The sequence below is a fragment of the Canis lupus genome, chromosome 25 (genome assembly GCF_003254725.2).
Source record: "Canis lupus dingo isolate Sandy chromosome 25, ASM325472v2, whole genome shotgun sequence".
Classification (NCBI taxonomy): domain Eukaryota; kingdom Metazoa; phylum Chordata; class Mammalia; order Carnivora; family Canidae; genus Canis; species Canis lupus.
Genome location: NC_064267.1, coordinates 17573876 through 17587094, shown reverse-complemented (window position 1 = coordinate 17587094; position 13219 = coordinate 17573876). Strand labels below are relative to the sequence as shown.

Genomic DNA, 13219 nt, shown 5'->3' with positions numbered 1-13219 from the left:
CCAAAAAACCCCACCTTGTACATATACGTTTATATGAGCGTTATTCATGACAGCTAAATGGAAATGATCCATAAGTCCATTAGCTAATGAACAGGTAATAAAATGTGGTATACCATAAAAAGTTATTCAGTCATTAAAAGGAATAAAGTACTAATACACACTACATAGAACCTTAAAAAAATACTCAGCAAAAGAAGTCAGTAAGTAAGGTCTACATATTGCATGATTCCACTTCTAGAAACTGGCAAATCTACAGAGACAGAAAGTGGATTTGTGATTGCCCAGGGCTGGAGAGGAAGGAACAGGAGCGACAGCTGACTGATGTAGGGTTTCTTTGAGGATGATTAGAATATCCTAAAATTGACTGCTGTGACAGTTGTACAACCCTGTGAATCTACTAAAAGAGTGAATTGTGTGCTAGATCAATTACATTTCAATAAATCTGTTATGAAAAAATGACTGTGAAAATGCTTTGAAAATCCTCCTGCCACACAAATGTAAAGCAATAATATTTAGTAAGCTCTTAAATTTGGTTGAATAGAAGGGCAAAGAGGAATTGAACATCACACTTGGGGGAATGCGGGTAGTTACCTTGAAGTGTGATTACAATTATTTCTCCAAAGGTGCTTGGCTGCTATGTGAATGTTCAGCTAGAGGTGAGAGGAAGGAAAACATGTCCTCTCAAGATGCATCTATGGCCCAGATAATCAAGGGATTTCTCCAGAGGAAGTGACACACAGCAAGGTTGTTCATATAGCTAATAGGCAACAACAACCACTTAAATATCTCCATTCTAAATTCCGCACTGTTTCATTACATTCCAGGTGGACCAATCCAAAAGGGTATACCACAGTCTCCCCTTAAGGGACCCACAGGCTACAGATATGTTTGATAATGCTCCACAGGGCAGAACGAGTGGTGGAGCTGTTGAGAACTCACCTGGCCTACTGAGTAATCCAACTGTGGACGCAAAGAACAGCTATCTGTAGTCAGCATCTTTTACTTTTAAAAACGACCACTAAATTGTTCAGACTTAAAAGGGAGGAAATTGTGGACACATACTACAATATGGATCAACCTTGAAGACATGCAAAATAAAATTAACTCAATCACCAAAAGACAAATACTGTATGAGTCCACTTGCGTGAGGTACCGAGAGTAGTCAAATCCATAGACACAGAGACTAGAACGGTGGTTACCAGGGGATGGAGGAAGGGAGGATCAGGGACTTGTTATTTAATGGGGACAGAGTTATAGTTTTGCAAGAGAAAAAAGTTCTGGAGATTAGTTGCACAATAAAAATAAACTTAGCCCGGGTGGCTCAGCGGTTTAGTGCTGCCTTCAGCCCAGGGCGTGATCCTGGAGACCCAGAGATTTTTGGCTTTGACTCCAAGTGAGATGAACAAATAACAGAAGGTTTTAGAGGAAAGACATTCTCTGACTTCAGTTCTTAAAGGTTCTGGTTGCTTTAATAAGAATATACTGGGGCAGGGAGACTGGGTGGCTCAGTCAATTCAGCATCTGCCTTTGGCTCAGGTCATCATCCTGGAGTCCTGAGATCAAGCTCTGCATGGGGCTCCCTGCTCAGCAGAGAGTCTGCCTCTCCCTCTCTATCTGCCCCTGCCCTCTACCCCTGCTCATGCTCTCTCTCTCTCAAATAAATAATTTTTTAAAAATCCACACATATATTTTTAAAAAAAAGAATATACTAGGATGTCTGGGTAGCTCGGTCAGTTAAGTGTCTGACTCTTGATTTCAGCTCAGGTCAGGGTTGTGAGATCAAGCCCAGCATCAGGCTCCCCACTCAATGTGGAGTCTGCTTAAGATTATCTCCCTCCCTCCCTCTCTAACCCTTCCCTGCCATCACATGGCACAAGTGTGCTCTTTCTCTCTCTATAAATAAATAAACTTTAAAAAACTAAAAATTAAAAAAAATTTAAAGAATATACTGAAGACAGGCAAAGATGCAAGTAAACAGACTAGCTAGAAGTATGAAGTATGATGGTAGGCTGGAGCAAGATAGAAGCAGAGGTGGAGACAGGAAACAGCCAGCTGAGTTCCAAATATGTGGTATTTTCAAGGCACAAACTGTAAGAACTGCTATGGAACACCATAGTAGGTGGGAGGAAAAGAACTGAAGATAATATCAAGTTTCTTTTGCATAGAAGCAGACAGGACAGGGAGGCCATTACCTCTGGCAGGGAAGACTATATAACTTAAGTAGATGTAGGGAGAGAAGATCGGGCATTCCATACGGGAGGCCTTAAGTATGAAAAAGATGCCCCATCGGTACATCTAAGAAACAACAGGACAGAGATCTCATGGCTCAGGGACAAGGCCTGGGCTGAGGCTATGAATGCTGTATTACTGCATAGCCATGGCATGTAACAGCATGAAACCAGATGAGATCACCAAGGAAGTGAATGGTAATAAAGAAGTCAATGGGTTGAGCCTTGGAACACTCCTCCTCCAGTGAAGGATAGGGACGGGAGAGGGGAGGAAAACCAGGCATGGGGTCAGGGAAGTGAAAGGAAGCTTCAGTGAGAAGACAGTGACCATCTGGGTCAAAACTGAGGACTGATCCCTGGGGTTAGTGAGATGAATTGGGGGGACGGTGTATGACAAGAGCAGTTCTGACAGACTGATTGGAGGAAAGCTGGCCTATGTAGAAGAGAGATGAGCCTCTAGATGGAACTACCAGCTTAGAAAATGAAGGCACAGGGGAAGGAACACATTAAATGACATGACACAGATACAGTCAACAAAATCCAGAATTCAGGAAATTTCACAGAACAAACGACCCATGTTCTTCCACAAATAAACTGCAAGAAAGTTCTAAAAAGAGATGGGGAAACCTATAGACTGAAAAAGCTAAGAAACATATCAACTAAATATAATAAGTGATCCTCACCTGGAAACTGCATCAATCAAACCAAGGGTAAAAAAAAGTTTTTAGAGAACCAGGGAAATGGTGAATACTGATGGGATCTTTAAAGATATTATTTGATAATATTAAGGAATTTTGTTAATTTTGATACACAATGATGGTATTTTTTGCAGTACTCTATATTTTCTCTTCCTATGATTTTCTTAATAACATACTATCCCTAGCTTACTTTAAGAACACAGTATTTAATACTTATACAAAATATGTGTTAATTTACTGCTGATGTTATCAACAAGGCTTCCAGTCAAGAGTAGGCTGTTAGTAATTAAGTTATACATGGATTTCCAGCTGCATGGGGGAGGGGGCTCAGCACCTCTAACCTCTACATTGTTCAAGGGTCAACTGTAGTCCTTGTCTTTTAGGTATTCATGCTGACATATTTGTAGGTGAAATGACAGAAATGTCTGGGATTTGTTTCAAATTAATCCATGGAAGGGAACATAAATGAAACTAGATCAGCCCAATGTTAATAATTATTGAAACTAGGGGTAGAAGGGGTACAAAGTTTTCATTGTACTATTCTCTGAACTTTAATATGATTTGAAACTTTTCGATAATATAAATAATATGGATGGGAAGAAAGGAAGTAGAGACAGAATACAGACAATTTTATTTAGGTCTGAAGAAACATGTGACAGTTACTGGAAGGAGAAATGAGGTCAAGTGGGGATATTTATTAGGCTAGGAGAAATAACCATATGTTTACATGCTATAGAGCATGAAACCCTGCAGACAACACAGCACTTTGGTCTGAGGTTCCTGAACCTATTTCCACTGCTTGGGTGGTCCTGATGCTTGATGTTACTCAAGAAGAAGCAACCCCAATAATCAAGCAGGTGGAAAATCCCTGGAATTGGAGGTATCTACACAGAGGTAGGTAATCACTTGGCATCAGATATTGGGAAGATGGTTGGATTATGCTCCATTTTTCTTTCAATCTTGAGATTTTCCAATGCCACTTGAGATACCAAAAATGAGTTGCATCTGATTCACAAAGTGTCCTGGGTACTCTTCGTGCAATTCAGAGACAAATCAACAACATTCTCTAGGATTCCTCTAAATTGGAAGTTTCTCAAAATGTGATCCAGATATCAGCAGCAACATATTCCCCATTCCAGAGGGGCCGACATTAGGTGGTGGGAGGCACTTTTCCATGAGTACTCACATGTCTTACTGAGTATGCCAAGAACATAAGGCCCTGGCTGTTCTACACGCAGACAATTTGTCGGAGTTATTTTGCAGAAATATATCCCTCAAGGATAAAAAGCAAGCTTGCTTACCTCTTACTATAAAAGCAGTGGTTTCCCCAAGCTCAATATTCCTGCCTGGAACATAATCACTGAACCTGCAGGTATCCACCTGGAACCTCCATACTCCCACATTGGACTCAGACCAAAGGGAACAATGTTAATGGGATCCTCATACTGCCTGTTCTCCTATGACTAAGAAAGTTCTCCGTCTCTCACCCGTGAGTCTCATGTTCTCTGCTAGCATCCAGGAAATAGTAATAAGCTAAATTATTAGCTTGCAAGTACACAGAACATTCAGTAGGACAGGGTTGTCTCAGACGTGTTATTTCATTATAGTAACCATATGCTGCTTTGAGGAGGGGGGTTAGGATAATAGTCAACGGATGGGCTCTAAAATTTTTTTTATTTATTTATGATAGTCACACAGAGAGAGAGAGAGGCAGAGACATAGGCAGAGGGAGAAGCAGGCTCCATGCACCGGGAGCCCGATGTGGGATTCGATCCCGGGTCTCCAGGATCGCACCCTGGGCCAAAGGCAGGCGCCAAACCACTGCGCCACTCAGGGATCGGATGGGCTCTAATAAGTATTATCCCCACTCCATTCGGCCCCCCATCCTTATTTAGCTAATCTGTAATTCAGGCTCTGGGTACAAAAAGTACTCCACACAGTTACATTGGAGTTGTAACAGTTACATCCCCACCTTCTGTAGGGCTTGGGCCCAAGCAATGAAGGGAAAGCATGGCATGCCTCCTATTGACCTGAAAATCCTGTTAATGCCACAGAAGTGCTTTCCAAGCTTCAAAGCCCTCACACAATGCCCACTTGAGCTAAGCCTTTAATATATACAAGGGGTTATTGAGAGGGTCTACTATCTTGTTACAAGGTATCTTATGTGAAGCCATTTGTTGGGAAAATGGAGTGGAAACAACTAAAACCACCTCTACTCAACTTTGGGAGAGGGAGCAGAATTATACAAAATGTTTCACTCCATATTCTTCTGCAATATCAAAGTCTTTAACAATTAACGTAAAATTTACATATTATGTATATATAAATTTTTTATTAAACTCTTAATGTGCTAGACCTGCACTGTCTAATACGGTTGACTCTACCCACATGCTGCTATTTAAAGTAAATAAATTTTAAAAAATCAATTTATCAATAGTACTAGACATGTCTCAAGTATTCAAAAGCCACATGTGACAGTAGCCACCAACTTGGACAGCAAGGACATATACTGAACATATTCCCTCTTTGCAGAACATATACTGACATATACTGACATATTCCTGAACATATACTGAACATATACTGAACAGAACATATCCCTGAACATATACTGACATATTCCCTCTTTGCAGAAAGTTCTATTGACAGAGCTGTTCAGAACTATATGAGGGGGAAAAAACCCCAGAGATCACAAGCCAGAGTTTGAAAGAGACAGTCCTGAGCAAAGACTTCTTTCTCTTCCTCAAACATTCCCCCCCCGCCCCCCACACACACACACTCCAGAGCTGCAAGAAACTACCTCCCCCTCCAAAATGACTCATCTCCCCTATCCATGTGAAAGCTTTCGCCCACATGGTCAGACACCGGAGCCTGTCAGGCAGATCCCCTCGGGGTGAGAGCTCACAGGGCCTCTGAAGCAGCCGCAGCAGTAGACTACACTATCAGCCAAGTCCCCCCACATCCTGTGTCCACCACACAACAAAATGTAACTAAAGTGTCAGGCCAGGAAGGGCTAACAGGCCATCCGTGGTTGAAGGGTTAAAGGCCTCAGTTGGCCTTTCTATAAAAGCCCAAAGTACTGTAGCTGCTTTTACAGAGAAGACTTCCCACGAAGGGGAACAGAGGAGATTCACCTCCTCCCACAACTAGACTTGCCTTTTCAAAATAAGTATAAAGTGCCTCTCAAATGAGCCTGCATTGCAGGGGGAGGCATAAGAAGGGAGAGAAGGGAGTTTTCTGAGGATAGGCTTTCCTGATTCACAAAGGTTACATCATTATTATACCTGCATCGTCCAGGACAGCAGCCATGCAACAGCCACATGGCGCTAACAGGCAATGGAAAAGTGACTAGTGTGATGAGGTGTGCTGCAAGTATAAAAACTATGCTGGATTCTCAAGACTATTTTCCCCCCCAGAAAGAATATAAACTCTTTCACTAGTAAAATTTTACATCAATTACTTGTTGAAATAATAATACTTAGAAATAAGCTAAATAACACATTGAAATTAATTCGATTTTTAAAAAAGATTTTATTTGAGAGAAGAGAGAGAAAGCATGAGCAGGGGTTGGGGGAGCAGGGAGGGTCAGAGGGAGAAAGAGGTGCAGACTCCCCATGCAGCCGTGAACCCGAGCACACAGGGCTCAATGAATCTATTTCCACTGCTTGGGTGGTCCTGAGATCATGACCTGATCCGATGGCAAACGCTTAACTGACTGAGGCATCCAGGCATCCCTAATTTCACCTTTTTAAAAATGTAATTACTACAAAATTTAGTTACATATGTGACTTGCACTGGTGGCTCACATTATGTTTCTAACAGGCAGCAATGACTTAAACAATTATCTGGTATCATAATTCGATCATTTATCTTAGTTATTTCTTTGGTGTCAGGACACTTAGTTCCACCCCAGCTATGCAACTACACCATAATAATACAGAATTCAGTCACACATCTGAGAGAGCTCTAGTCCTTCATCTACAAATGCAGTTGGGGTGGGTGGCATTTACTCTAGAGCAGTAGTTCTCACCTTTCTATCAAAGACATTTTTACAATAATCCAAGCCACCATGGACCTCACGTTTGAATGCTGGTTGCCAAATAAGTCAACTGATCTTAAGTAAATTTGTTTATGACCAAAAAATCAACATGAGACAAATGTCCAAAAAGAAATAATGTTTGTAACATATAAATACACAAAAATTCCTATAAATGCAGAAATAAGTGATAAATACACCAAACACAAGGAGAGGGACTCATATAAAGTATGTGAACAAACTAACTTTCAAACTAATATTCTACTGCCTTAGTCTAATAATAGCAAATAATATATATACAAATGGCAGAGATTAAAAAAACTGATCTTGGGTTAATATGGGCAACACACAGACACTCACTTATAGTACAATATATATTAGCAAAAAAGTAAAAAAACTAACCCTGTAACATTCAGCATTAGTTAAATAAACTATATACACACAAAGCAAACAGAGCAAATTTTTAACAATTATTGAATTAAAAAAGTGGGTCTCTGGGTATTCTTTTTTCCATAATTCCTACATTTCTGTGTATTTGAGAATTTTTGTAAAACTTTGGGGAGAAAAAAATTGGGGGAGAAATGACTTATGTTCCATACAATAGGCATTAAAGACAAAGTTGATTTCTTTTTGGCATAATCGTTTCAAAGTCTGCATTGCCCACAGTTCTCTAGAGGAGGCACCAAGAGCACGATGCCGACTCCTGGGAACCCGCTGGCATCCCTTCTCCCTCACACACACTCAGTCACTAATGACTGCGCATGACATGGACATATGATCCAAAGCAGCCAATCAGCGGGCTTACCAGAACTACTCTACCTGTAGCCTGGCCTGCACAGGCAAGCCAAGCCAATCAGATTTCCTCTCCTGAAAATTGGACCTAAAATTGGAAACTCTAAGTCAGTAATAGACACTGGAGGTGAAAGATTATAATGCTGGGGTTGGCAACAATGTGCAAAAAAAAAGCAGCACAGGAGAGAGGAAAAGTGAGCAAGTAAAGGCAGGGGGAATCTATTACACAGACTAATATAAATAGGTACAAACAAACATCAGATTCCACAGCCACAGAATGAAAGTTCTGTCAGCTTTCTGTTCCTAGTACTACCTTACTTTGGGCCCAAATTCTATTAGTTTCCTGCCCTTAGAGCCTGTGACATCCTGTTAACTTTTTGTGAACTCCTAGATACCTGAGGACCTACCATTCTGGGTCCCTACCATTCTGACTATTATGATATGCTTTAAAGCTTCGAAATTCATAAATCTGAGTTAGTACTTCGCAAAGCTACTGAAGGTGAACATTTATTCTATTACATAGCAGCAAAGTAGCAGGGAAGAAAATTTAAGTAATAAAATTGGCTCATTTCTGGGGTGCCTGGATGGCTCAGTTAGTTAAGCATCTGACTTCTGCTCAGGTCGTGATCTCAGGGTCCTGGGATGGAGCCCCATGCCTGGCTCCCCACTCAGCAGCAGTGAGTCTGCTTGTCCCTCTGCCTCTGCCCCTGTCCCTGCTCATGTTTTCTCTCTCTCTCAAGTAAGTGAATAAAATCTTAAAAAAAAAAAAAAGTGTTCTTTATGGAAAAAAAAAATCAGTGGAAAAGAATTAAATAGGGACTATATTTCTAGCAAGTACCTTCAAGAGGGAACCTGATAATTATTAGGAAAAGATGGAAAAACAATGGCCCAATATGTCCCTGAAATTGAAATAGGCATTTTTTGGTCTGTTGAAATCCAAGAATGAAACTAAACCAGGTTTTAGGAAGCTAATTTACACTTCCCAGCCTCATTTTGTAAATGGATGTTCCATGGAATCACCCATGGGGCCAGAAGCGGGGGGAGAGAGAGAAGAGGGCTGAAGAGCGGGGAGGAAGGGAAAGGAAAAGTGAGTAGGGGAGCGAGGTGAGAGAGGGAACAGAGAGGAAAGGGAGCAGAAGGAAGGGAAGGAAAGCAGAGATGGGTGTTCTCTTGAGGTGCTGAGGGTATAGGATAGACAGGAAGAGATCTCTATCCTGTGCCAGTTCCTGTGGTCATTAAAGTTTGCCAACCCTCATCTACTTCCTTATGAACCTTCCTCTGGGGAATCAAATAAACTGACTCATCAATCCTATCTCCTTCTGGAAAGACTGTACTTCATGAAAGAACCAGAGCCAGACAGGGATAGTCAATTCCAAACTTAACATGTATTAGGTGAAAACAGAGTAACACCCCAACACATGGTGTGAGAGACACAAAACTCCAGCCCTTGATCCTGGACAAGTAAAATACAAATCGAGCACAGTCACTGTACCCAATACCAAGTACACTTTTAAAAAATATTTTTATATTCCTTCACCAGGCAGCCACACACACCCACACGCCTGCAAAGGTCAAAGGTTCAGGTAATTCCACGGTCTGATCAGAGGAAGCTGACAAAAAACATCCTGATTCCTTCTTTCAATAGGTTCTAAACGGAAAACCCTGACACTGGAATTGTCGCTGGGTGGCAGGTCAGGTAGGCCAACACCTCAGTGGCATAAACAGACACAAAACTCCCCCCAAAAAGGTGCTTCCAACTATATATAGCAAGGATTAACATGTCTACAGATTGCTATCACAGCCTGTCAATAAAGGTATGCATAAATACTTTTTTTACGAAAACAGCAGAAGTTTTAAAAGACCGAATGGGGGCACCAATCAGAAAAATTTGGATGGCATTTAGGCTGTTAAACTGACACAGCCTAGCAAACTCTGAGCTCCAGCGTTCCTCTTTGGAAACGTCCCTTTCTGGGCAGCCTGTGTGGCTCAGCGGTTTAGCGCCGCCTTCAGCCCAGGGGGCGCGATCCTGGAGACCTGGGATCAAGTCCCACATCGGCTCCGGGCATGGAGCCTGCTTCTCCTTTTGCCTGTGTCTCTGCACCTCTCTCTGCGTGTCTCTCATGAATAAATAAAATCTTAAAAAAAAAAAAAAAAAAAGGAAATGTGCCTTTCCCCACGGATCACGAATGAATTAGGATTGCCGCATGTGTCCGCCAAGCACCTGTTGCCACCCAGAGGACACCCCTGGGGACAAGAACACACACATCCTCACGCCCTGCAGGCAGCCCTGTGCACGGGTGTTCAACGGGCCCTCTTTGCTGGGATAGTCCCATCTCGGCCACGTACTGCCTGCGACCAGCAGCAAACTGCTTCATCTGTTTTCACATCCATAAAGTGGGAATAGCTAGGAATACAGTTCTGTAGGGCCCCTGGGTGGCTCAGTGGTTGAGCGTCTGCCTTGGGCTCTGTGCATGATCCGGGGGTCCCGGGATTGAGTCCTGCATCGGGCTCCCGGCAGGAAGCCTGCTTCTCCCTCTGCCTGTCTCTCTGCCTCTCTCTGTGTGTGCGTCTCTCATTAATAAATGAATAAAACCTTAAACACACACACACACACTTCTGCAGAATCTCTGTCCGACTTCCTGGCACGTCTATTTGTGTTTGCTGGTAGGCCTGGCATCACTGAACTAATTGCACAAACCGTTCCCACCGCAGCCTGAGCTGTCAGCTTGGCGGGTAAGTCAGCGCCGAGTGAAACAGAACAGCACTCGACAGTGTGCTTCATCCTGAAAAGCCACGCCGCCCCCGGGCGCTCCCGCAGGCCTGGCCAGCTCAGGGAGGGCCGCAAGGGCGCACAGGGTCCTGGAGGGTGGGCGGCTGGCGCTCCAGCACGCGTCCGCACCGCTGGTCGGGGTGACCGCCACCTGGGCCCCTCGCTCCCGCGCCCCCCGGGTCTCCCCAGAGCCAGGGCAAGAGCACACGGTCGGCGGGCCGGGGCGTTTACCTGCCGAGGATCAGCACGTCGCCGGGCTCCGAGGACGCCATGGCCGCACACCTGCCCGGCCCGGGACCCCACCGCCAGTGCAGAGGACTGAGGCCCACCGGCTCTCGCGCGCCGCGCGTAGCGCCGGGTCCCCGCGCCGGGAGGGGCGTCCTCCGCGCCCATTGGCTGGTCCCCTGAGCCGGGGGCGGGCGCGCGGACCCTGATAGGCCCCGGGGGCCGGGGGCGGGCCGCTGCTCCGTCCCCATTGGGTGCTCGGCGGGCGGGGCCTGCAGCGGAGACCCAGGCGCCGACCCGAGCGGGGGCGCGGCGGGGGCACCCGCGGGGGGGGCGGGGAAGGGGGTAGGAAGCGCGAAAACTTGAGCCTTCGGACTCCCGCAATTCATTTGTTCACGATTTAGTTTCCAACCGTGCACCCTACAACCTGCGTACGTAGCGGGGATACCGCCAGGCTGGCACGAGGCCTGGCCTCTAGCTGACCCCAAGGAAACTGGCAGTAGAAGTTCCTCTCCGAAATACACACCAGTTTAATACATACCAGTTCTGGCCTTTCTACTGAGGGTGGTTTTGCTGAGTTTGCACTCATAATTCGTTTCTAGAAAGATCCTCGCTGCCTTTCTCCGCAGATGAGAAATGAGACCCAGGAACTCTGGGAAACTGGAACTCCAGTGAAACTGGAAGACGGATCTGATCCCACTGCACTGTGCTGAGGGGACCGTGAGGACAGGGGTTCTCTGAACTGTGCTTCCTCCCTCAGAGGCAGAGTGGCGTTTCTGTAGGACAAAAAAGAAGTCCTGACCCGGGGCTCTTTCCAGAGACAGGAACAAACAGACCAAGAGGAGAGAGCATCATACATCTCAGGACAGTTTGTGTTCATACAGCACAAGCTGAAGGGAATTTCCACAGTCATCCAAGTCACGATGATCAGAGAGGACTCAGGCCACAAACATGAGCAAAACTGACCCACTCAGATGACAAATGGAGCTCTTCCTTTATTTGTTTTCCCCGGTCAGAACATTAAAAGATAATGTCAGAGGGAGGGTAGGCTTTAAAGAACAATTTCACAAAGTTTCAATAAACATCTGAAACAAGGTGCTCAACTCACTTAAGATAAATGAAAAGTAACAAAACAGATGGTGAAACTCATCTTTCACCCATCAAATTTGCTAAAATGACAAAGATTGATAAAATATTCATGTTGGTAACGAAATGTTTCAGACAGACAACCCTTTAATATACAATTGAAGGCAGGCTTATAAAGGAGAAAAATGCTTTTGGGAGAGCAGTCAGCCATGAGCCCCTAGGTTCCTGCACTTTCTTGCTGAATATAGCAGACTGCAAGGTTTATCCATCTCCTGAAGCTAAGTACCTTCTGTAGCTATGCACACAGGCAGCTAAATAGATCAAGGCTCCTGCAGAGTACCCTGTAACTGCTCACTCCTGGAGTGAAAGGGGACTGATTTGTTTGCTGCTCACAACAGTGTCAGCTCTATGCTGAACACTTACTGGTCCGTTGGCCCCTTGCAAATGCTGGGGTCATCTGGCCCTCCATGTAACCCTGTGGAAATTGGGGCTCCAAAAACTGGTGCAAATATGCTGACACGCTGGCTATTGCTTTTGCTGTGAGTAGCAGGGTCTTTTATCTTTAATCCAGGAATATCCTGTCTTCTGTCAGCTTCCACAAAACTGTGGCAAGCTAACTCATTACTTTGTAATAAGATAAAAATCTCAGACCCCTCACAGTTCTTGACATATCAAAATTTTTAAAGTATGCACTTTGGCTTTGCAATTCCAGTCCTAGAGATCTGTTTTATAGAAATATAAGTGGACATGAAGTTAGACAAAATGGTTTATAAAATAGAAGAGAAAAATGTTAAAACATCATATAGAATCTTAATATAATGTTAAAATAAACATTGAAAACATGATGAATATCTATCGATAAGAAATAGTTTTAAAGATTATGGTACAGAGAGCTTCTGCTTCTGGCCAAGATGGAGTAACAGAAGCCAGACTTCAGCTCCTGCCTTAAACAGAAGACCCACCCTCCACCCACCCACTCACCCCACTGCCACCACCAAAATAGAAAAATAGAGGAAAAAATGGCCTCAGATATCAGACAAGAGGGAGTCTTGAATTGTGATTCCTGAGTCCATAGATATACATAATCTACTGATTTTCAACAAATGTATAAAGGGAATTCAATGGCAAAGGAGAGTCTTTTCAACTTATGGTACTGGAACAATTGGGTATGCATAAGTAATGATAATAATAGCCCCATACCATATATAACCATAAAACACTAACATCCAATGCATCCATGTAAAACCTAAAACCACATAATTTCTTAAAGAAAACATAGGATAAAACTTTGTGACCTTGAGTTAGGCAGACATTTCTTAGATATGCCACAAAAAGTTTAACAGGCAAAGAAAAAGTTGGTAAATCAGACTTCATCAAAATTAAA

General features: G+C 43.7%; 1 protein-coding gene across 1 annotated transcript in view; it reads right to left on the bottom strand.

The window, feature by feature from the left end:
* The window catches only part of CRYL1 (crystallin lambda 1), a 146253-nt gene extending 135338 nt beyond the window's left edge, over positions 1-10915 (bottom strand). Inside the window, exon 1 of the mRNA XM_025462760.3 lies at positions 10756-10915. Within this exon, the coding sequence (XP_025318545.1) occupies positions 10756-10796 (41 nt within the window). The 5' untranslated portion in view covers positions 10797-10915. The remainder of the gene's footprint in view (positions 1-10755) is intronic.
* Positions 10916-13219: the final 2304 nt, after the last annotated feature.